This window comes from Grammomys surdaster, unplaced genomic scaffold (genome assembly GCF_004785775.1).
Source record: "Grammomys surdaster isolate TR1022 unplaced genomic scaffold, NIH_TR_1.0 174, whole genome shotgun sequence".
Lineage (NCBI taxonomy): Eukaryota > Metazoa > Chordata > Mammalia > Rodentia > Muridae > Grammomys > Grammomys surdaster.
In genome coordinates, this window is record NW_021604622.1 from 5,816,969 (window position 1) to 5,843,273 (window position 26,305).

At 39.3% G+C, this 26,305-nt stretch overlaps 1 protein-coding gene across 2 annotated transcripts in view; it reads left to right on the forward strand.

Moving 5' to 3' along the window:
* Window positions 1-1,733: 1,733 nt before the first annotated feature.
* Window positions 1,734-26,305, forward strand: part of Agxt2 (alanine--glyoxylate aminotransferase 2) — a 41,062-nt gene continuing 16,490 nt past the window's right edge. Inside the window, exons 1-8 of one of the 2 annotated variants that reach the window (XM_028767549.1) lie at window positions 1,734-1,899; window positions 10,438-10,526; window positions 11,804-11,988; window positions 15,292-15,415; window positions 16,677-16,771; window positions 18,501-18,594; window positions 19,232-19,325; window positions 25,795-25,895. In XM_028767549.1, coding sequence (XP_028623382.1) covers window positions 1,815-1,899; window positions 10,438-10,526; window positions 11,804-11,988; window positions 15,292-15,415; window positions 16,677-16,771; window positions 18,501-18,594; window positions 19,232-19,325; window positions 25,795-25,895 — 867 coding nt within the window. In that variant the 5' untranslated portion in view covers window positions 1,734-1,814. The remainder of the gene's footprint in view (window positions 1,900-10,437; window positions 10,527-11,803; window positions 11,989-15,291; window positions 15,416-16,676; window positions 16,772-18,500; window positions 18,595-19,231; window positions 19,326-25,794; window positions 25,896-26,305) is intronic. The other variant, XM_028767551.1, reaches the window with a different exon arrangement.

Genomic DNA, 26,305 nt, shown 5'->3' on the forward strand with positions numbered 1-26,305 from the left:
ACTAAGCTGGTATTATCTGCCAAGGCTACTTATTTACAAGGTCCATGACCACTCAGGCTTATAACTTTCCACAAAAGCTGCCCATTGCCATTAGCTTATAGCCATCTGTTTCAATGTTTTTCCACTGAGACCCAAGACTTGGTGTTAGTATACATGTATGACAGGCCCACTGCTGATTTTAGGCCTATGGCTGATTTTAGGCCTACAGTGTGTAAGCAGGGCTGCCCCTGACATCTCCTCCCTTCTCTAAGTATAGAAGGGCTGTGGCAATTCTAAACTTGTGAAGGCAGAGATAGAGACCTGACCTCCAGTATTTGAAGGGGACCTTGTAATGGCTCCAGTCCCCTGTCGTTGTCCAGTGAGGCATGAGGGCCATACCTGTCCCGATGTCTTTTTCCTGGAGAGGGGATACTTTTGACATCAACCCTATGCAGTCAGGCTTGTCCCTCAGGGACCCCAGAGAGATATTTTTATCTTTTGTTGATATTCCCTTCCAGTGCTTAGCCTCGCAGCCTAAGCAGGAATTCAGATCGCCTGTCAGAGGGGGTTCTGGGTGGCCCCTCTCTGCTTGGTCTAGGGGCAGAAGTTCCCCCTTTTTAGGTTGGGTGGAGATGGGTTTTGGAAACACCCTGTATAAAGTAACAACCTCATCTTGAGTCTCATGGTCCTCCATAGCTAACTTATGATAATGTATCTGAGTAGGTTTTGCTACCAAATTGTTTATCTGTTGTATCACAGAGTTAGTCCGCCTATTTGAGGGCCAGGGACCAGCAGAAAAAAGCAAAAAGAAACCAAATAATGGTCCCAAGATGGAAGGAAATAGGGTTGACAACCTTGGAGAGGCTGCAAATCAATTCTTGTACCACATTTCATCTGTCTCTTTCTCTCTCTGATTTTTCTTAGGCTTCACTACCTATTTCATGCTCTCTTTAACCCTCCTTGTCTTGTCTATGTAAAGGCAACCTTCTTCTTTGAGGGTTGTACACAGTCAAGAGCTGTATACAGTCTTTTCTACTGTACTAGAGTAAATCAAGTCCAATAAGGATCTTTGCGATTTTAGGAGGTCTCTTCAGATGGCAGAACGAGGGATTTCTTCAGATTAGTGATGTCAATCTCTAGCTGTTTGATGTTCTTGTCAGTGGCCCTTCAAAGGTCTGAGTAGTATAAGTTCAGAGGCCAGCATCTGGATTAGAACTTCTAACCGCAGACATCACGGGTGATTCATTTTTACCTGGAAAGGAAAAAGAATGGGATTCTCAGGGAGATTTCTCTTCCCTGGATGTAAATTGTTATTCATCATATTTATGGTTGGGCCTGGCCTTGTGGGGGTATTTATTTTTTTCATTAATCTTTTTGGTAGCCAGTTAGCTGTGACTTCTGTGGTATCAGACAGTCCCTGCCCTTCTATAGAGTGATTCACTTTGGTGAGCCCAGGGTGGAATGGAGTATGAGGGTTGCAAAATGAGCAAAACTTGTTTTGTCTTTTCTTTTTCAATCCCCTTTGTGTCCCTCTCCCTTACCATCTCTACCCTTCCCTCCCAACATCCTTTGCTGCCCTTCCTCGTTCTGCTTGTCTCCGTTTGCCTTTCTCTGTTTCTCAACTCCATTTTTCTCATTATTTAAGGTACTATTCCTAATAACATCAGGCTCTGGGGTTTACCCAAGTCCATTGAGAGTCAGTCAGCAGTCTGCAATTTCCTTTCTAAGGCCACCCCGCCTCTTCTAATATCAAAGTCCAGCTCAGTCAGTGAGCATTTGGAGTCCCTCCTCCCACTGACCTGCCGCCACAGGATTTTCCTCCTGCCTGGGAAGAGATGTCTCTAGCCTGGAGAAATTTTCAGAAAGCCTTTTATCTAGAGACTTCTCTCAGAATCCTCCAGATGCGTCCATCCCTGAGCTGTGAGTGGAAACCGTGGGATCTGGGTCAGCAGAGGGTTGAGAGAAGGGGAAGGCCTGAACTTTGGAGTCTGTTGCCTAGGATGTGAGACAACTCGAGCTCAGTAAGGGCTTGGGATTTTAAAAATACATTTGTAACAGCCAATGGTTCTGAGCCTTCCTAACCCCATGCTTTCATTTCTGTGAGTTTTTAATGATGGCCTTCATTTCCCTCATTTGTCCTGAGATGAAATCAATGGATAATAAAACCTGATAATACACAACCTAGAATTTAGAACCAGCTATCTCTACTTTCATGTGAAGAAATTAAAGGAAAAATAAGCCAAAATATGGTATTGTGTTCAATAAATAGATTCCTAGGATTCTTATTTTAAAAGATATAGGTTCCCAAACACAAAGCAAGAGAGAGAGAGAGAGAGAGAGAGAGAGAGAGAGAGAGTGTGAGTTCATCTAAGCCAGGTTGAAACTAATCAGACTCTCACTTTTCTGCAGTAGGAATAAGAAATTTAAGGAGATCTGGAGTAGCCACACATAGAAATCTTTATAAATTATTCCCATGTTCCAATGATCTTCACATGGGTTTGTTTTCTCTAAGCTCACAACATACTTATTAATATCCTTTCTAAACACATAAGGTTAAACAGACATCTGTTTACAAGTTTATGGGCCATTGGGAAACTTCTGCCCATGTACTCTAAATGGTATAGAGGACCCTTTTCCATCCTTCGTCATGATCAATTTTCTCTTATCCATATCTTCCCATTTTCTCTCCTTTGATCTCCTATCTCCTCTCCCTCCTCACCTAGCAATTTTGTAAAGGCAATATATGTTTAAGCTTTCTTTTGATGTATACATATACATATTTATGGAAGCATATGTTTGTTTATAGCTATATGTGCACATCTCTGACCATGTAAGGGAGGCCAGAGGTCAACCTTGGGTGTTGTTCTTCAGATGATGTCAAACTTGGGTTTGTTTGTTTCTTTGTTTGTTTGGGGGGAGTTGTTTTGTTCTGTATTTTTAAGACAGAGTTTCTTATTGGTCATGAGCTCACTGAGTAGGCTAAGACTGGCTAGCCAACAAGTCTCATGAATCCACCTGTCTTTGCCTCCCTGGCACTGGTACAAATGTGTACCACAACACCCAACCTTTTTGACGTCTGAGACTTAAACTCCAGTCCTTATGCTAACATGGTAAGTGTCTTAGTTAGAGTTTCCATTGCTGCAAAAAGACACCATGACCAAGGCAACTCTTATAATGGACAAATTCAGTCCATTATCATCATGGCAGGAAGCATGGTAGCATCCAGACCGACATGGTACTAGAGGAGCTAAGAGTTCTACATCTTGTTCCATAGGCAAACAGAATAAAACTACTTACTATCATCCAGGCAGCTAGGAGGAGAGTCTCAAAGCCCACCCCTATAGTGATACACTTTCTCCAACAAGACCATAGCTCCTAATAGTGTCACTCCCTGGGCCAAGCATATTCAAACCACCAAAAAAGCAATTTAGTAACTATGCATTCTCTCTAGTCCAATATATGTCTAATGCTTCAAACATAGCAATTGAGTCTTATTTTACTGTCCTACACATGAGGAGACAAATGACAAAAAGTAATTAAGAAATGTGGCCAGGGGCCAGAGTGATACCTCAGTAATTAAAAGCACTTACTGCTCTCTTTGCAAAGGTCCAGGGCTCAGTTCCCAGCATACACATGGCTGCTCACATCCATACTGATCCAGTTTCAGGAAATTCAATCACTTCTCTTGATCTCTATGAGTTTCAGGCATGTGTATGGGGCACATACATACATACATGCAGAAAAAACGTACACATAAAATAAGTAAACCTAAAAATTTAAATAAAAGAAAAATAAACATGATCAAAAGCAGAAACATGTAAATTCCAACAAGATTGAAAGCCAGATGTGTCTGGCTCCAAACTCAGAGGTTATACCACACCCTGTTTCACTACCCTTTCCAATCCTGTTAATTCCATTTTCTCAGACAGAGGTAAATTACACATGAACTTAGGAGGTGGGAAACCACACTGAAATTACTATATACCGACAACAGTGAGATAAAACGCTCTGGAGTCCCTTTTTCTTCAACCAAAAACTCTAGGATGGTGGGGTTACCTTAATGATGATAGCACATAAGGCATGGTGCCTAGAAAAGTTTTGTTCTGTTTCTTTTCTTCTTTAACTTTTAAACTTTTCATTTTTGACACAGTGATTGTGCATGTTTATGTAGTGCAGTGCAGAACTGTGATACATGTGAATAATATGTCGTGACCAAGACAGGATGATGAGCATTCCCAGATCCTTATCAGTTTTCATGTTTGGGGTCTGTGATCTCCTATGGTGGTTTAGATGCTCATGGCCCCCATTGGCTCATAAATTTGATTGCTAAGTCACCAGAGAGTGGAACTGTTTGAGAAGGACTAGGGGCTGTGACCTTATTGGAGGAGGTGTGTCACTGGGAATAGGCTTTAAGGTTTCAAAAACTCATGCCAGGCCCAGTGTCACTCTCTGCCTGTTACCTATGGTTCAGAATATAAAAGTCAGCTACTGCCCCAGTACCATGCCCTTCTGCTTCTTTCCATGACTGATCATGGACTAACTCTCTTAAGCAGATTAAGTGCTTTAAAAAAATTAGTTTCCTTGGTCATGGTGTCTCTTGACATCAATAAAATAGTAACTAAGACACCTCTTTTTTAGTTATTTGTAATATTTGCAACAAGATACTATGAACTCTGATAACCCTACTGTGCCACGGAACACTAACATTCTTGTTATGTGACTAATTTAATTATCTTTCTTTATGTATTTCCAGGCTCTAATAATCACCCTTCTACACTCTTCTTTCATATAGACCATTTTTGTTTTCATATATGAAGACTATGAGGTCTTTCTTTTTCTTTGGTGAACACATGTTGCTTAGCATAACGTCCCCAAGTTCTAATTATCATCTTTCTACAAATGATAGGATTTGATTCTTTTCATAGCTGAATAATAATTATGTTATTATGCATATTCATCATGTTAGCTTACTTAATCTTTCTACATTTCTTCATCCATATAGGCGCCTCTGTTGATTCCATGTCTTGTCTAAAGCAAATAGTGCTACACTAAACATAAGCATGCAAGTTTCTCTTTAATATACTGGCTTCATTTCCTTTGGATATACAACAAAAAAATGAGACAGCTGAGTCTGTGGTAGATACATCTTTAAGATTTTGAGAGAGTGACATGTTGTTTGCCATAACAGCTACATTAATTTACTTTCCAAATAACAGCACATAAAAATGCCCTTTTCTTGACATTCTCAGCAATATATTTGTTGTTTTGTTTAGCTTGATTTTTTTGGTACTAGCCATTCTGTTTGAAGAAAGGTGATACCTTATACTCACCTGCAGTTATTGCTTGGAACCCCTACATAGAGTTCTATCAAGAAAACGATGGAGAAAAAATCTTAAAGTCACATAGCCTTTAATCCCTAGTCTTCCAAGCACTCTTCAGTTCCCTATATCTCCCTGTTTACCATGTCACCATGTACATATGTGTGTGCTTGTGTTCATCCAAACACACACATTGAACACTCCTCAGGCATATATGGCATATGAAACATATTCAAAATACTTGGGTGTTAATAAGTGTGTTCAAGTATTACAGACATAGTCACAGTGAACAAGCAAAGTCCATTCTTGTCTAACCCAGAGGTGAGACAAGAATGAACAAACAAATATGTCAAAGAAAAAATAAAGAGAAACAGAAATGTGAAGTGGGGTATCTAGAGTAATGAGAAGATTATAGCATTACATGTTTTCAGATGTGTAAAACCAGTAAAGTAAGATGCAAACCTCCTATGATGCCCGTGTGTTTACTGTCCAGTATTGGTACACATAAATTATTTAGCCTTACCTGACTTGATATACTCCTTCTGGTCTAAAAATGCAGAAAATATAGTTATTAAAGATATTCATTTTCAATATAGACTGGAAATATATTTTTTAATATCTTTATTCTTTGAAACTTCCACACATTTATGGAATGTATATTAATCACATTAATCTACCATCACCTCCCTCTCACCTTCCCTAGAACTGTGTCTCCCTTCCATGTCGTTTTTTTATTTTTGTTGCCATTGATCACACTGAGTCAAGCTAGGGCTACCCATATGTACATATGAATGTGGCCATCCACTGGGTCATGAGCACCTTATGAAAGGCCATGTCCTCAAAGGACAGTGATTCTTTGTCCCTTGGCAGCCATCAACTGCCAACATCTTTTAAGACTGAGGTAAGGCTTTGGAGCTCCTCACACACCTGTACTTGAATTTTGACTGGCTTGATCTCAAGCAGGTCACCACAGCAAGAGAGGAAAGTATCTTAAAGCTGCAGCTTTTCTACTAGCTAAATACTTCATATCATTTTCAGGTAGATGGAGATTTCACTCCAACCTGCTATTTTTGACACTTTTTTCTCACACAAAGGAAGGGTACACAGGATAATACATGGACAGTAAATAATGTCTGTTACCCACTAAGAAACTCCCTCCAACACTCCACTCCTGGAAAGACTTCTCAAATACATACATACATATATACATGCATATATATGTATGTGTATATACATACATACATACATACATACATACATACATACATACATACATACATACTGGTTAGCCTGAGTGCCAGGCCCCTCACTTGCACTCTAGGCTGATCTCAGAGGAAGCTAACTCCAAAAAGGACTCTAAGGAACACTCACCAGACCCCAAATTATGTCAAGGTTTTTCATCTGAACAAGTAACAACTACTTCTGTTTTACTTCAGCAAAAAGCTGTAGTAAAATATATTAAAAATCCCGGCCAGGGATTTCTACCCCACCTTTGGTTATTGAATTTCAGGATGAAAAACACACACAGTCTCTATATTTTTAATATATCTTATGCAGCACAGTAGCTGGTCAACTGCCTACCCTCCATGTTACTAGAATCTACCTACCTATTGATAACCCCAACTTATTACTATGTTTTATCTGGGGCACTTCTAGCTCTAATTGGCCAGCCCTCAGGGCCACGCCTTTATAGCTTAGCTAACCTGTGGCAGCTTCTCCTTTCTCCTCTCTTATATGTTCTTCCTTTATTCTATGGCAGTTTCTTCCTCCTCCTTCCCTCCTCATGATCCTATCCTTCTAAGTCCGAGAAACCTCACCCCCACCTATGTCTCCTTTTCCCAACTATTGGCTGTTGGCATCTTTATTTACCAATCACAGCTAACTGGGGGCAGGGCCACTCAGCCTCTTATGTGCAGACTCTCAGCTTTATGGTAACCAGTCTTGGGGCCCAAAATTAGCACTAGAATACAAGTAGTATTAGGCCAACCCACTATAAAAGGCTAGGTAGGAAACCCACGGAGAAAGGGAGTCTGAAAATATTCCCAAAACATAATAAATAGAATTGGGCATAAAGAGTGGGCACAGAAAGTGGGCCAGCAGGAAACATAAACTCTACAAGGAATCTCCTCATCATAGCCTTGCTGGTGAGGGGTGCACATCTAATGTCAATTATCCTTTCACACAGAATATATAATAGGACAGAGAAACAGGGCGTTGTGGTCTCATGGGAGACTGGGTAGTACTGAAGGACCAACAACATGGTCTTCCCATGAAGAACAGTGGAAGAAGAGCAAGGAAACCACCCTCCAGACAGACAACTAGCAACTCCAGAGGAAGAAGGGAAGGAGGGAGGGAGGGAGGGAGGGAGGGAGGGAGGGAATAAAACAAAACACTTGCTCATCAAACCAGCCTTTGACCCTTGCTCCTCCAGATCCCAATGTGCCTTCAGCAGTCTTCCTTGGCAGATGGAGTGTCATTCTGTCACTGCCTTGGTGCCAAGGTAGATGGATGATTAAAAACAAAAAATCTCCCTTTGCTAATTAATTGTCTGTCCTAAATATCAGATAGAATAGGAAATGGGATGTGTGTATTTAAAGTTACCTAAAAGATGCTCTACAGAAATAAGACACAACTCATGTTTGAATGAGTCGCACCACACCGACTTGTGTATTGAGTGCTGTTCTTTTAATGTCTAGGGTGAAGACTCCTGATACACATGGCTTCTTAGTTGAAAACTGATTGTGGTTATTAGGAAACCCTTTACACAAATCCCTTACCAAAAAAGGGGGAGGGGGATTTCCTAAGGACTCCCAAACTCCCACAAAAGGTTTATTTCTCTTACTACTTTACCCCCTAGGATTTTTTCCATTTGTATATTTTGAGGAAAGAAAACAAAGATAAAGAAAACAATTGGTCTGCTGTGGAATTCTGAAAATTGGATAGCTTCAAAGTTAAATCTAATTGCCCACTTGGTATTTATTATAGGAGTGGTATTGTTCTCCAAATTCAATTCTATTTTAGTGTTTTCAGTTGTCTTTGTGAGATGTGGTGGTTGAGAATCACAGCTGCCACCTGTATTTAGTCTAAGAAGATAATTTCAGATCAGTAAAATAACAAACAGATAACATAAAAAATGCTAATTCACAGAGAACTTGGAATTTGGCACGACACTCTCCTCCACCCAATCCTTATATATACAATCCTTATACACATGTTCATATATGTATACAGATATGCTAGAACCAATGAAAGGCCTTATCAATGCCCCATTCACACAGAACCCTCAAAACACAGGCTGTTTTACACAAGGAACGCAGGCAACGACATTTTGATTTTCATTTTTCTGGCAAATAAACATTTATTTATATCCATTGACTTTATTATGATTTGTGAAGTTTGTTTATTGAGAGGGATAATATAGCAAGAAAGCTTTTCTAAGTCTTGAATAGCTATATTTCACTTATGGAATAATTCTCTTTTCCTCTTGTTGTTGTTGTTGTTGTTATTTACCTTCTTTATTTCCTACCTTTCTTTGGTTTCTTTTTCCTTTTCTTTTTAATGTATTTATAAATTTTGCTTAGAATCTTTGCCTCACCATTTATATGCATATCCCATTGTTGAATGAATGAATGAATGAATGAATGAATGAAGAGAGAGTGAGTGAGTGAGTGAGTGGTGTGAATGAATAAGTGAGTCTGCCTTGACTATTTAAAATCTCGCCCTTCCTTTGCCGAGTCTTCTTCATCAGTTCTCTTTCCTTGCCAGCACACTCTCATTAACTCTTAGAGCTTTATAATCAATAAGCTTACAGCCTATTCATTGGGCATCTCGAATTTTACAGATAGGAACATAATGGTGGAATAAGGGGATTTTGGATTCTCAGAAAAACTCCTTTTTCTCCACTTCAGGAGAGGGACTAGCACAGAGGCCCACCATAAAAACCTTTCAGAAGGTTAAATTCTCAGAAAACTTGAGCTGTCTTTTCCCTGTCATTCTTTGCGTGGATAACCAAAAGCTACTTACTTTGACAGTAAGAGCAAACTCATGACATTAGTGATTATTTGGATAAAATGGATGGGATTTTGAAAAAAAATACATCTATAGTTATTACATCCCTGTTTTGTTTAGAAACACAGTCATGGAGTTTCTCAAGACAGTGACTTCGAAGCCTCACAACACAGCATTTCTTCCACACATTCAAAGTTTTGTGCTGCTCACGAGACATCTATGCCTTTCTCCGTTCTTTCCACCTATGAAACTACCTCAAAACTGACCTCAGATCTTCTAAATTAGGACCATTCTCTCCCAAGACTATTTATAAAGACTCTAAAAGTCTGCTCTGATAGTTTCTAACTGCATTGTTCTCGCCCACTTATATGAGAGGTCGGAGTCTGTGCTGTCAAGAAAAGGTGAGAAAAGAAAGAGTCCTAGGCTTGGAGTTCACAACTTGAGATTTCATTCTTGGTCTTTCTAACAGCATGATGAACTTGAACAAATTAATATGACATCTTTAGCTTTAATATAGATGAGAATTTCAGTACCTCTCCCCAACCTTCTCCCAGCTCTAGGTATTTAATGACTCTTCTTTCTCAACTTCTCTCCCTTTCTGACAGTCTTAAGTAGGTGGCCCTTTCCTAAGGAGGAGATGGTATCTTCTAGACCTGTTTGCAGATATTAATAGAGCCTGTCACCTAACACCCATTTCTGTGTCCTCCCTACTAGAACAGCCAACAACAATGAGTTTCATGTATGGAGAGCCAACCAGGTATCTGGCACTAAGTAATTCATAGCTTAGAAACCATATTGATTAAAAAAGTGAAAGGGCATCCACTGGGTAGTGCATTGCAACCTGACTATAAATAGTCAACAAAAAGTAGAACCGCCTTGAACTGAGTTTTCTATGCTTGTGAGAGGGGTCTGTGGGGAAAACACTGCTACTTCCTTGTTCTTCTATCTTTTTATACTAGATTCAGTCACCTTTTTTTCCTCCAGAAGATCTACTATTAAGATAACTCAGTATTAAAATCAAAACTAATGTGATTTTATTAAAGTAAGGAGCAAGATTGCCTAATTGGTTCAGGTAACCATACATGTGTGACACAAGTGCAAGTCCATCACGCTTCACTTCACTTCATTTCAGCAGGTGCTTTCCGGATATCTGTACCCAAGCTCGCTCTTCATACAAAGCCCAGCATGCCACCGTGTGACTTCTCACCTGAGAAATACCAGGTAAGATTCTGGTTTCAGAAAAGAAAAAAAAGATGCCACCCTTGGGAGATCTCAGACTTCCAAAATTGTTCCCCGGGAAGAACCTACAAATAACCCTGCTATGTCAGTCAACAGTCTTATGATATCCTATTCTTTACATATTAGGGAATATCTGAAGCTTTCTTACACTCTTTATGAGCTATATATGAACTGAAGAGCATGTGAGACTGACAGAAAACACAAGAAAGGACTATTATGATACACACACATACTCATACATATTATACACATACTCATAAACACACAGACACATATGCATAGTCATACACATACACACACACACACACACACACACCAGGAACACACTTAGGTCAGTGTCAAATCCCTTATTTATTTTTTACAATGCTGTTGTCCTAATTTACACATGGCAGTACATCACATCACATGATCGTTCCTCCTGATAGAAAAAATATTTTCCTGTTATCATATTGATGATTTCTCTCTTGCTCTTTCTCTGTCTCTTCTCACTCCTCCTCCTCCTTCTCCTCCTCCTCCTCCTCCTTCTCCTCCTCTTCCTCCTCCTCCTTCTCCTCCTCTTCCTCCTCCTCTCTCTCTCTCTCTCCCTGTCTCTCATTCACACACACACATACATCCAAACACACACAGAGACACACAACAATTTTTATTTTATATCATATTCATTGGACCTAAATTTTAAAGACAGTATAATCCGAAGCTATCTACAAAAAGAAAACATGGATGCGATGGCCAGTGTTAATTGTCCGCTTGACAGAATCAAAAAATCAACTGAGAAATGACCTCCCCCTTGGGCCTGAGGGGAATTAAAGAAGGGTTTAAAAAGAAAACTCTTAAGAGGTGGGAATTCCAACTCCCTTCTTCACCTGTACCCTAGGAAGGAATCACAAATGAAAAGGAACACAGTGAGTTTAGTCTCCATCTAAACACAAAGGACTTCACTTTTCCCAGAACACATTGGGTAATATGCCCATTTGTGAGCCCATACAGGTCACTAAGGGGATTAGGTCCTGGTAAACTGACCTGCTCTTAATCTTGTAGAACTCAGGACTAAGAAAACAAATCGGCTAAGAGCACTGACTGCTCTTCCAGAGGTCCTGAGTTTAATTCCCAGCAACCACATGATGGCTCACAACCATTCTGTAATGGGATCCGATGCCCTCTTCTGGTGTGTCTGAAGATAGTGACAGTGTACTCACATACATAAAATAAACAAATCTTTAAAAAATGAAAGAAAATAAATTTTAATTTGTCTGTCCTAGTCCCTGGCCTACAGCCGTGCCCTGGAGATTCATAAGCACCACCTTTCTCCTGTGGATGTAGCCTATTTCCAGAAGCCTTTGCTACTCCACCAGGGACACATGGAATGGCTCTTTGATTCTGAAGGAAAGAGATACCTGGACTTCTTCTCTGGGATTGTAACTGTTAGTGTTGGTCACTGCCACCCGTGAGTATCCCTAAAAAAAGAAGGAAATCCTTAAAATCCAGAAAAACATGGAAAACCATCACATGTATAACTCAGAACCCTTAATTTCTATATCTCAGCCTTATAAGTTATACCTGTTACAGGCTGTGCTGACATGCACCTGCATGCCTTCCTCTGTAAAGAAACAAACAGACTTGATTCTGTACTTTTTTCTTTCTCATGAAAGCTTTGCTCATTCCTGCTACACATGCTGCATGTCAGACAGTGTCCCTGTGTGTTTCTTGATGAAGGAAGCTTTCCAAAGATGGGGATACACCAAGAGAAAACACAAGTGACGGTCCTGTAAGGCAAACACAAAGACAAGAGAATGACATGAAGGATGGCCCATGAGAACTTCTAGATCCATGATGAGTCATCCTCGTGGGCTCTGAGAGGTTGATGAGCAATGAAATTATAACACAGAGATGTGTCCCTAGCTGGAAATTTACTTAGAAATGTACAAAATAAAGTTGAGATTGAAACTATGACCAGCTCTCCCACACACAGACTCTCAGGACACTTCTCCCTGATCCTCTAGGTTTCTATGTGGCCATTTCATTCCTTTAAAATTTTATATATGGGGGCTAGAGAGATGGCTCATCGGCTAATAGTACTGACTACTCTTCCAGAGGTCCTGAGTCCAATTCCCAACAACCATATGATGACTTACAACCATCTGTAATGGGATCTGATGCCCTCTTCTGGTGTGTCTGAAGACACTATAGTGTATTCATGTACATGAAATAATTCTTTAAATTTTTTCTAGATAATGTGCTGTTTTGTTAGAGTTATGTTGATGCTTTTTTAAAGTGTTTCTAACTGAAAGAGGACTATATTACTTCCCCCTCCCTTATCACCACCAACCCCTCCTAACTACCCTCCCTTAAACCCTTCTCACACTCCACCCACTCTCAAGTTGATAGATTCTTTTTTTTATTACATTTGTTACATAGATAAGTATGTACATACACAAATATATATATGTGTGTATATATATATATATATATATATATATATATATATATATATGAATACACACACACATAAAACCTGCTGGCTTTGTTTTTGTTGTTTATGTGCATACAGTTTCAGAGCTGACTACTCCACAGTGGACAAACAGTAAGGAGGCTCCTCCCTGGGACAGGATAATTCTCTTTCTCCCAGGAATCAATGGTTATCTATAGCTCATTTTCTAGGGGAGGAATCCCATGAAATTTTCCCCCTTCCATGTTAACATGTTCTTTGATATTGTCATTGGTCTGTTCCCATGTTTACAGCTATTTTTAGGAGAGGTTCTTTTACAGTTGACTGCTGGTTTTCTGGCCCTTACACTCTCTCTGCCCCCACCCCCAACCCCACCCCACACCCTTCTGCAATTCATACTAAGCAGTAAATGATCTGTTCTCTCTTGCCCTAACAAATTTGTTGAGGGAAATTAATGTTAGGTGGATACTGGTAAAACAGCATAGACAAAGTAAATTGTATGGGTTGAGATCTTCCCATCAATACAGGTGCCAGGGTATCTCTCCTGCAACTACTAACAGGAGAAGAGGAATGACTTGGACCTCCACACACAACTTTCTCCTTCTCTACTTCCGATTCTCTCTCCTTCTGTTTTCAGGAGGTACAAGACCCAGTGAACATACAAGCAATTCAGAAGCGCTTTACAACAAAGCATACACGTTCAGTAAAACCAAGAACATCATAGGCTGAGTCCTCCCAACACTGATAATGCCCAGGCAGTGGACAGTTCTCACTCACTTTCATGACTTGGTACAGCTTCTAATCTTCACCTGACCCTGACTCTGGGGAAAGTCAGCTGTATGCCTGAGTTATTTCTGGACTTTGTCCAGCATTCTAGGCAAGAATGTCAAAGCTGGGGGCTGGAGAGATGGCTCAGTGGTTAGGAGCACCGACTGCTCTTCCAGAGGTTCTGAGTTCAATTCCCAGCAACCACATGGTGGCTCACAACCATCTGTAACAAGGTCTGATGCCCTCTTCTGGTGTGTCTGAAGACAGCGACAGTGTACTCACATACATTAAAGAAAAAATAAATAAATCTTAAAAAAAAAAAAGAATGTCAAAGCTGTCTTTGAGTTTTCCTCCTTTTTATTTTCTACAGCCAACCTGATGCCATCTGAGATCTGAGACCTCCCCTGAAAACTCCCTAATCCTTGGAGTTCCTCTTCCCACAGATCTCATTAACACAAGTGTTTTCAGAACACTTCTGCTCTTCAAAGGATGGCCACCTTGCCCACCTAGCTGGTCACCACGTCACCAGTAGTGACCCTTGTCCCCTACATCCGACACGTCATGTGGCTCTCAGAATTACTTCTATCATCCAGGATGTTGTCAGGGATCTTGTTTTTTAAAAATTATAAATTTTTATAATTTTCTTAAGTGGGGTTTGTGGAATAATAATTATAGGAGGTGTTCCTTGGAAAAGAGTTCCAGGAAAAGATAAGAAGAGGACTAATAATAAAAGAACTAATAATAAAAAGTAACTACAAAAGCATAATTAAAAATAAAAAATAATAAAAATAAATAATAAAAATGTATAAAATATGTAACATTATATATAATTATATATTATATAATTATAATTAAATATAATTATCTTATATTATGTTATAGTTAAATATAATTCTATCTAAGATATAATATATTATGTAATAAGATAATTACATAATATAGTATATAGTATATAGTATATAAATAGAATATAATAAAAATAAATAATAATGAAAAATAATAAAAGTAATAATAAATTATTTTAAAGAACTAATAATAAAAGAACTATGAACTCTCCCTCTCTCCTTCTTAGCAATATACTAAGCAAGGGTACTAGCAATTCCCACAGCTAAAAAATTTGTTTAGCCTGGCATTTCTCAAAATTATTCAATAGTTGAACTAATTTTTAGATGTGTCAGATATTAATAGCAAAGATAATGGTTTGGATCAAACACCAGCCACTGCTGTCCTTTCTCTGCCTTCCTAAGACCTTCCTATTTGGGCCCCACATGTTTGTCTGCCTTTGGTTGCTACGTACTCTCATTATGGGCTTTCTCATCAGTAAGGTTAAACTGATTCTCTAAAGAATGATGCTTCAACATTATAAAATATTTGTTACCACTGATCACTGCTCCAACAAGAGTAGTACAGTACACATGTGAAACTTGCCTCCTGAAACTCTTGAAGAAGTAGCTAAGGGTCCACGTTCGATGGCCCAGGGGAGAGGACACGCCTGCTGGTAGTGTGTTCTTGACCAGTTCTGTGTTTCTCCAGGAAGGTAACTGCAGTGGCGAAAAAGCAGATGGACCGCCTGTGGCACACAAGTTCTCTCTTCTTCCACTCTCCGATGCACGAATATGCAGAGAAGCTCTCGGCCCGCCTTCCTGAGCCTCTTAAGGTACAATGCTCCCAGTTCACAAGGAATGGTGCTCCCAGTTCACATGATGACCTGGGACCCCAAGGGATTTGGTCTGGGCATTGAGTGTCTGCCATGGTAAAGAGTGAGCCATACCTAAGAGTGCTCAAGCTGAAGAAAGTGGTGTAGGAATTCTGATAAAATAACCTAACATTCACCGGTTCCCTCTGAGTCCCCCGCCTCTCCTTGATCACTTTCTTACATCATTCCAGAAACCTCTTTTCGGAAATTCAAGTCCCCCAGATGTCCCTCAGTGTTGTTAAGAGATTTCCTTCTTTTGCCCCACATTATTTCTACAAAGTCATTTTTTATTTCTTCTTTTTATAAAAACTGAAGCCATTTCTTATAAGTAACGTTTGTCTAAAATGCACTTAGATGTTTTATCTGAATGAGATATTTTCTGCATCTGAAATGAATTAAAGTTGACACTGAACTAACACCTAATGATGTCTGCCAAGATTTAAATGCAGGCATTAAATGAGTATATAACTCTGTGTGTGTGTGTGTGTGTGTGTGTGTGTGTGTGTGTGACCTAAATTAGTGCTCAGTACATGCTTTAACTATTACTTTATCTTACCATCTCAATACTCCATTTACTATGTTATCCAAAATAGAAAAAGAAATTTGGAATGGCCACCACTTGTGTTCAGATCCAGATTTCATGGAGCATAGAAGTGGGGTTATTGGAAAGGCCACAAATGTGTGTCTCCTTGTGCCTCTCTAGAGGAGCTGGACCTCTTCAGTTCTTCCCATTGCTTTGTTCAGATTGAGCTGCACTGCACTTTCTTCATATAGTCAAACGGCAACCTCATACTAGGATAACTCCTTAGGGGGTCTAGGTTGGGGCCCTGCCTCCTTCCATGCCTTCATAAGTAAGTGAAATGGATTAGATTCAGTAACCAAAATACCTCATTCATGCATGTTCTCTGCTGCTGACCTCTGTGAGCCTCTCAGAAAGTTGCCCAGTCTTCCTGTTTTGCAGCTCATCAGTTAGAGCTAATAAAAGCATGGAGTTTCACAAATGAGTCAACCTCTGTCATTTTTGTAGCGCTTAACAGTTGCTCATGGGAGGGCTGTAGCATTTATGTAGTAGTTAAAAGGAGGGGAGTGATTGGAAACAGAAGTTGACCTAAGGGGACTCTCTTCAATAGAAGCTAGAATACCTGGTCTTTAGCAATGTTGCATAGATTGAGCAACAGGGAACTAAAACTACTATGTTATGTGTCTTCCTTTCCCCTACAAGGTCATTTTCTTGGTGAACAGTGGATCAGAAGCCAATGACCTGGCCATGATGATGGCCAGAGCATACTCGAATCACACAGACATCATTTCTTTCAGGTAACCATACTTTATAACATTCAGCTTAGCAACAGTGACTTAGCCCAACACTAAATGTTCGTCCTTAAAATGTGACACAGAGAAGGATGATTTCCCAACATCCTTCCAGTGTCCAGCTGACAGCAGTATCAATCTGGGGAATTTGATGATAAGATAGTTCCATCCAAGTTGGCTTTATAAATTCTTTTTTTAGTTTTGTTTTGGTACGGGGGTTGTTTGTTTTGGTTTTGTTTTGCAGTTTTACAATATGCATTGAGATTTCTTATAAAACACAGATCTGTACTTTACAGAACATACTCTAGATATATACTTTTAATTTATGTTTATTTGTTTATTTATTTATTTATTTACATCCTTAGCTCTGAGGAAAGGATGCTCCTAATCTGGCAGAAACTTAATGTATCAGGATGGAGTAATTCCCATGGGGCCCCACCCTCTCAGAAAAGAAGGGGAAGGGAAGATGGGGAAGAGTCTCTTTTTGTGCTTTTTTTGGGGGAGGTTGGAGGGTTTTTGGTGGGTTTTTTGTTTGGTTGGTTGGTGTTTGGTTTTTTGAGACAAGGTTTCTCTGTGTAACAGTCCGGCTGTCCTAGAACTCTCCTTGTAGACCAGGCTGGCCTTGAACTCACAGAGATCCACCTGCCTCTGCTGGGAATAAAGGCAAGTGTCACTACGCCCATCTGGCCTTCATACACTCTTGATGAATATATCAGCGTTTAACATAACAAAAGTGTGATCCTACTTTGCAGCCGTAGCACATTTACATTTTACAAGATTTATATAAAAGACATAAATAACAATAAACAACAACAAAGTTATGGAATGTAGATGTTAGCCCTTGGGAGGCAGAGGCAGGCCAATCTCTGTGAGTTCGACATCAGCCTGGTCTACCAAAACCAAACAGAGTTGAGGAGGAGGAAGAGGAGGAGGAAGAAGTTAGTCCTTTATTAAATACATCTCAGGATGATTTCTGTTTACTTTCAAAGATTTGTGTCATAGCACAACAGGACACAAGCCTAAAGAAACATTTGCTATCAAATAAATATGGTAATAATGCATTGTGATTGTGTTTTACCAAAATAACCTCCCAAAACACATACCTCCAGATACAGATTGATCTATTGGAAGCAGTCATGGTATTGCTGACCAGAATTTGCTCTATGCTCTGCCTCATTTTTTATAATCACTCTTTCAATTAAAATTTGGAGCTCATTAAAGGATGATATTATTTAGAAATTTTATGAATTGATTATGATGTCCTAAGTAAGTATGACTGTTTTGGGTTATAAATTGTTTCTTAAATGCTAAATTGGGTCACATGAGTCACACAAAGAGGACAGCACTCCCCAGTGACATTGAACAGAACTTTCATCACAGGAACAAATATTTGTCTTCCTAAGGTGACCACTTTGAAGATTAGCATTTGTTGACCATGTACTCTCTGGGATGTTGCTTTAAAAAAAAAAATCAGTCTCGTTATTTTAGAGTGACAGATTCAAAATTAAGAGAAGTTGGTCAACTGATCTCCAAAATTATATTCACAATTTCAGATCTATGAGACCAGTAGAAAATATAGTGAGTACATTCATATGCCATAAACTTAGAAGAATTATTCAAAGATGTCAGATTTAAATGTTTGTGTTGTTCTAGTTCGTCCTGTGTCTCTCACACATTTTTTTTCTTTTGAAACTAGTGAGCTTCATCTTATTTTTTTTTTCTTTTTCCTTTTCAGAGGCGCCTATCATGGATGTAGTCCCTACACACTTGGTCTGACGAATGTAGGAATCTACAAGACGGAAGTCCCCGGGGGGATAGGCTGCCAATCAGTGAGTTCTGAGACCCTCATCTTCCTTCACTAGTAACTGCTAGAACTGTAGAATAATTGACTGAATTTTTCTGATATTGGAATCAGAACCTAATATAATGCCTGCCATTAACCAGTGCCTCAATTTGACTTTAAAAACCTAAGACCAACTGAAGAAATGTTTCTTAGAAACATACTTGGAGTCTATGTAGTAGTTAATTATGGTGTATTAGATTTCATCTTGCTCATACATACAATCTAGGAGACGTGAGGTTCTTAGAAACTTGAATACACAATGGTTCTACCCACTACTGACTGTCATTGCTTTCTGTTCTCACACGCCATGCCATACCCATCTTTCCAACATCAGATCCAGATACCTAACTATCTTTATTCTTTATGAAGCCCTCTTCCACTAAACCCTTGAGAAAGTTGCTTCTGGGCTAACATCAAAATTAGTTTTCTTTAAGAATGGTCGCAGAAATAATTTCTAAGAAAAAAAATCTTTTTAAGGAAGATTACATTTTTATCATTAAAGAAAAGCAAAAGTTTCAGTATCACTGAAGAAGCCCACTTGTCTTAATTGTAACCACATGTGTCCCCAAATTGGCTTTCTCATATTATTGTTTTGTCACAATTCTTCTTTTGGTTGTTTGCAGACAATGTGCCCAGATGTTTTCCGTGGCCCTTGGGGAGGAAGCCACTGTCGAGATTCTCCAGTGCAAACAGTGAGGAAATGCAGTTGTGCTCCAGGTCCAAATGGGCAGAGAGGAAAAGGGAGGGTTGAAGGTTGGGTGGGGTGAGGAATTTGAAGATGGGCAAAACTATCAAACTGGGAAAATTGGGAGAGGGAAAGGTCAAAGGAAAGAAAACTAGAAAATACCAAGTCACCCCTCATTGACACAGCATTCTCCATACCGCTCTTGTTTAACTGACTCAGCTGCCATCTGCTCCTGTGGGGAAAGCTTCACCTTCCCTCAGATGTACGCCTATAAACAGTGCGTCACCTGACAGTAGGTCTGTGAAATTAGTGTGATTATTCTCCAATTCCCAATGGGAGAGGAGATGAAGAGAAGGATACATCTGAAAATCTCAAAACACCAGCCAAAAAATTCTCCAGGGGACCCAAATGATAGCCAAACAACATCTGTCGGATGTGTGGCTATTTGTGGCCGCCACTGCCACTGATGTCTCTTGCACAAGTTTTAGTCATTCTCTCCTGGAGAAGTTGTATTTATCAATTACACTTTTTTTAATTTGAATTCATAACATGGAAGTGGGGGGAAATGAAAATACCATCAGCTCTCTTTTTCTCGGATTTGTCATCAGAGTACAGAACCTTTTGAACAGCTGCTCCTCGGTAGTTCTAGAGGAAAGAACAAGTGCCCCAGCCAAAAGATACTTAATAGAATAGGATGAGTCACTAGGTTGAGAGGAGGCATGGAAGATAGGAACCTGAAAAACTCAGCTTTGAACAGAAAAAAAAATAACCACAGTCTCCTTAAAATTCATACAAGATAATAATGAAATGGAGAATGAAAGATTGAGCTTTGGAACAAGACAAAATGTCATGGCTACAAAACTTAAAAACAGACCGAAGGCTTTAGCTACAACTCAAACTCTCGGGTTTAAAGAAAACAAGTCAAGTCTACATTCAGGAAGCAGGAAGACTAGGATTTGACCTCAAGTCTTCGGGCCCTGAATTTAGGGATTCCAATCCCCATTACTATCCTTGTTGATACTAGTAAGCTAAAAAGGTGAATCCAAGATGAAAATAATTCCTTTCCTTCTTCTTCTCCATGTTTGAGGACATGAGTAGAATCAAGAGATCTAGACTCCATTCCATCTTGAGCTTCAGTGTTTCTCATTTTGTAAAAACAATATTAATAGTACAATTATAACAGCAGGAAGGAGGAGCAAGGCCTGTGCTTCACTCCTGTCGCACCACTAGGTGAGATCAGACATGCGCACATCGTTAGAGAGGAAAGCATTCAGTGACAGCTTCAAATCCTTGAGGATATGTTCGTGTATCACATATGTGTGACATCAAGAGCTAAAGCCAGCCAGGTGCATCTCACAGTTCTCAGGCCGTCTGCACAGTCACCTGCAAAGTCTTGGAGACTGAAGAACTTCAGAGCTGGTCAATCCCTTCCTTTTTATTATGCATCCATCCTTCTGCCCATGTTTTCTGTGTTCTCCTTCTTGGATGTCATCCCTTAGTCCATTTCAAGAACATAAAAACACCATGATAATCTCTCTGTAATCTAGAGGATACAAGATAGTGGAAGATATTCATTGCTCTTTGTGTATCTATAGGCTCCTGTTTTCTTAACTCTTACCTTATAGATGCAAGAATCATATCACCTTATTATTTATTTTCCCCTTTTATTAAAAATAAATTATTTTCTCTTATATCTTCATTACACTTTCCCCTCTCTCTACTCTTCCCAATTCTTCCCTCACTTCCCCTCCCATCCAGATCCACTTCCCTTCTGTCTCTCATTAGAAAAGAACAGGCTTCTAGGAGATAATGAAACATAAAAATATAAAAATAGAAGATAAAATAAAAACTACCATATCGAAGTTGGATAAGGGAAACCAACACAAGGAAAAGAGACCAAGAGAAGGCACAATAATCACAGACCCACACATTCCCAATCTCAGGAGTCCCATAAAAACACTAAACTGAAAGCTACGTAATATATACACAGAGACCCGATGTAACCAGTGCAGGCCCCGTGCTTGATGCTTCTGTCTCTGAGAGTTCATATGAGCTTCGCTCATGTTGATTTAAAGCCCCTTATTCTCCTGGTGTCTTCCATTCACTCTGGCTCTTACACTCTTTATGCCTCCTTTCCCTTGGGGTCCCCTGAACTATGAAGAGAGGAATTTGATGGATGCTTCCCATTTAGCGCTGTGACATCGCACTTATAAATAAGATACAAGAGTGGACTGCAGACTCCACATTTTACTTTATTTTAGTCATATATTTCATTTTGTTATGTTTTGTTGTTAACTCTTATGAGCCTCATATCATATAAGAAAAGAATCTATTTGGGTGTCTTTATATTGAGACTTTGTAGTCACTCCAACATGTCACATAACTTTAGTGTAGATTATTCAAGTTTGCAGTTGATTCTAAAGTTTTTTTCACTGGATGCATACAAGCACCAACCATAGTAGGATATTTTCATTTCTGAATTACATCATCAAATCTTAGCTTATCCAGGAGCCAGTATTTTGATGTTTTTACATAGTAGATTTCATCACCTTCATCTATCTACCTCCCAGATTATTTATTCTCCAAGATGCATTCTAAACCCTAATTTCCAGGCATACCCCATGATAGAATTTATCTCTTATCATGCACCCACGGCCACTCTCCCAAAGCTGATATTGATTGTGCCATTCTCTCCTCTTTGAAAGGAACTCTTTCTTAATAATATTCGTCTTTCTTGGTTTCTCACTCTGCTTGCCTCTTCCTGTAACACCAACATAGTCCCTAGAGTAAATACTCTGCTACGATATCCAACAGAGCATCCACATGCTCCTGATGTTGCCATAGGGACATCAATGCATCCTATCTCTCTCCATAGGAGGCCTGACCTGGTTAAAGGAATAAGCCACTACAACACACATGAAATAGAGAAAACACAGTAGATGGTCCTTCTTCCCATCAAACACATGGATAAGTGAGTGTAAAGTATATGAAGTGTGTAGGATAAACTCAAGTGAAATCTTTCTATGATATGATTTTACCCTAACTTAAGCAGCTCAATCTGATTTTTCTCTGTAATGATTTCCATAGTTACAGAAGAGCTTGCTAAACCCATAAATAAGGCCTTTTCTTCATGCTTGATATATCTTTTACAGCCATATAATGCTTTTGTCTCTTCCTTTCCTAATAAAAATAGGAATTTGGCTCCAAAGATATCAGGTCAAATATCTATATCAACAAAGCTTTTCTAAATGTCACACACATCCTTATAACTTGATGTTTTCCTTACTCTTTAGTAAAGCTAGAGTATAAATGCACTTGTGATTAGTTTTCTGCTATAATTGCTGAGGATTTGTCTTCCCTGATCTTGAAGATACAGGCAGGCTACATTCATCTAAATAAATGGTAGGATGGTGGTTATCTCCACCCACAGACCCCTGAGATGCTTTCACATAAAGTAGGCTGAGCCCTCCTACCCCATCCATATCTTCCTCTCCATCCCTTCCGTAAGCATAAATGTGAGTTTAAGTTTAGAGATGCTGTGGTACTCTTGATAGCTAAACTATGAGTGTAAATAAACATGCTTAAAGTTCAGCCATATGTAGGTACTACTCATCTTTCTTTTGTTCTTCTTGGAGACTTTCTGTATTCAAAGACGGCACACATAGATGGTGGCTCATTTCCTGAGCAATGTTCTGTCTCTTTGTGTTCTCTCCCACTCAGAGGATCTTATGCTTCTTTCTCTGTGTATTGAGGCTTATGGCTGGGGATGCATCTATCACTTCCATCAGGGATGTTTCCAGCATCTTGAAGCAGGGTGGGAACTTCTGAGACAGGCAGAAGCATGTAACTTCTGAAACATTTGGGATGGCTGGACAGCTGCTGCTGGGCTTAACATGACAGGTAGATACTCTGGGTTACCTCCATCAGAGAACAACTAAAAATCATGCATAAAATGATAAATACACCCTCACTGAAACAAATAGTACTACAAGAGAATTAATAAGAAACCCTGAAAATCTTGTAATACTTGATGAATGCTGGTAAAAAGTTTTCAAGTGCTCTTCCAAACTTTACTTCGGTAGTCAAAGTTCATATTTGAAATTAAATGTCATATGACTAAACTCAAGTATGTCACTTTTAAACGATGCCAAACAGAAACTCAGAATTATTCTACTATCCAAAGTACACCTAAAATTAAACTAATACTAAGTGCAACTAAAAACACATAGGAAACTTGGATTATTCTTCCCTACATTGCACAAAGAGAGAAACCCAGAACACATAGACATCGAGTTGAAATCTCCATGTGGGTTAAGAAAATCCCTGTGTTCAGAAGACTGGTTTTCTTCTCAATGGAAATTTTTATTATGAAAACTAGTGAAATATGAAATGGTTCATTGCAAAGAATAAATGTTGGCACTTGAATAACACTTGTCATAGACACTATTAGCTAAAAGTATACTACAAGTCACAATTTGCTCTAAAACATGTTTTTAAAAGGGAGTTGTAAGAACTAAAGAGATAGCTTGGCAGTTAAGTGCATACTGGCTGCTATTCCAGGAGACTTGGGTTCAATTGTTCACACACATGGTGGCACAGAGACATCAGGACTCCTGCCTGATGCCCTTTTCTGACCTCTGTGGGTGACAGTTGTCAATGTGGTGTACATACATGCAGGTAAAGCACTTGTATGATAACTTTTGAAAGAGAGAGGAGAGGGAGAGAGAGAGAGAGAGAGAGAGAGAGAGAGAGAGAGAGAGAGAGAGATTTTTAAGCCAGGAACTAATGGAGCAGGTCTTTAATTCCAGCACTTGGAAGGCAGAATCTCTGTGAGTTCAGGGCCAGTCTGGTCTGCAAGGGAAGTTCCAGGACAACCAGGAACCCTGCTCTAAACAAAAAACTAACTAACACATTAAACTACTGAGTTAAAATGATAGATTTCAATTTTTCTGACGAATATTGCAACTTCTAAAATCTTTACAGATGTTTTAAATGTTTACATTACGGCTTCCTTTTTAAAAAATTAAAAAACTAGGGAAGCATTCCTAGAAATACATGTAGGTCATGAGCCACTATAGTCAGTTTTGCCCTGAGGGTACCTGTCAAACAGGGAGAACTTGAGCTTTAGTTTTAAGGTTCTACAGAAGGCAGAAAAGAAATGACAAGTTCTGGGGCACATCCACAAAACAGGATATAATGTGGAAGCCTCCCTGGAGTCCCAAGAGGTCATACTCCATCCATGGGTTGACAAGACATAAAGGTACTGGAAGTTTATGGAGATGAGAAGCAGAGCAAGGTCTTCCCATTGAAAAGAAGTAGAAGAGACTTGGTAGGAATCCCATCTGAAGCTTTGCATTCTGAACTCTACCACCACCAGCTGAATTTGCGGCAAAAATGCCCTGTGCTCCTGGAAGCTGCAAATGGGAATGTACTCCGATGAGCCTACATCATTCTCGGCTTCACAGAATACTCGCAAATGCCAAGGACAATAAGCCACCCATAGTCAAAACTAATATACAAGGAATCAAAACTCTACACTCTAGAAAAGGACCACAAAATGTTCACGAGATAGAATGGTCAGACAATAGAATGTGAATGTTCCATGATCTTGAAGAAAATTAAATAGTAAATACAAATTTGAAAATACATGCAGTACTTAAGAAGAGTATGTCCTCTAGTCGTAATAAATAGTCATTGACATTTCAAACTCAGGGGTTAAGTTTATCATCAGTTCAACCCAGCTAAAGAGGGGGTTAGCCTATTAAAGACATTCCCTGAACAGCAGCTGGTTCCTTATCCAGAGAAAAATGTCAAAATTGTATATCACAAACCTGCCACAGTATCTACCATTTGTTTCCCTCTTATTCTTTAGGAACTTGCTGAGCACCTACAGTGTACTAGACACTCTGCATAGTCATAGATTCCAAAAATGAACGTGCCTTCAGTTAAGGGAGAGAGGTCTATAAATAAGAGACACAGAACCAAGAGTCAAGAGCTACCATGGAGAAAACATATCTGCCTCTAACACATCTTCTTTAGACTGAATTCTGATTATTATATAAACATATTTGCTTACTGAATGCAAAAGCACTTTACAGTTTAAAAGCTTGCATCAGACTAAGTGGCAATAAACAGTAGAGTTACATTTGAATACCTAAAGTCACCCGATAACACTTGAGTCAGATCTGTCCATTTAACAGAATAGTCCTTAGATGAAATGGCTGTCTATACTAGATTTGATGATACTTCAATGTGTTCCTTCCACAAATGGAATTATTGAAGTAGTTTGTTTATGCTTTTATGGCTGTCCTCATAAAGTCATTCGTGCATAATGTCCTCTATTTCAGAGATAAATACCCTTGGCTCCCAGCTTATCATAGCCTGAAGACCTCCAGACAGTTGACTGCTCTCAATTCTCTGAGTTTACCCACCCACTTCTTCCGGATGCCATTCTCACCTCAAGTGCTGTGACTTGTGTATGTGTGTATGTGTTTGCTACAGACTGCTGCCAAGCTAAAGAACGATATATCGAACAATTCAAAGACACACTGAACACTTCTGTGGCCAAGTCAATTGCTGGATTTTTTGCAGAGCCAATTCAAGTAGGTACACAAATTTAGCATCTTTCTGAATTTGCCATGATCACAGTTTTGACTCCAAATTAATTAAGTGCCCGTTTCTATGTTCCTCTCCAAATTCAATTCATTCTCTTACTGGTTTTCAGCTGATCTTCAAAGATGCATCCCCTTCATTCCCACACTGAACAGATGAACAGTGAATAAGTGAAGCCATTGGTTCCTAAAATCCCCTAGAAAAGAAACCCTCTGATTTTTAACTGTTCAACATACACAGTCAACAGAAGCCTGTTTTTAACTCATCAAGCCTGTTGTTTCTAACCTCAGGAAAGAATAGCCACATCTTTTCCCACTGGAGGCCTGGTACAAAAGTCCTGGTTGGAACAGTTCTTCATGCTGTTCATTCAGTGGATAACATTGACGTCATGGTGATGAGG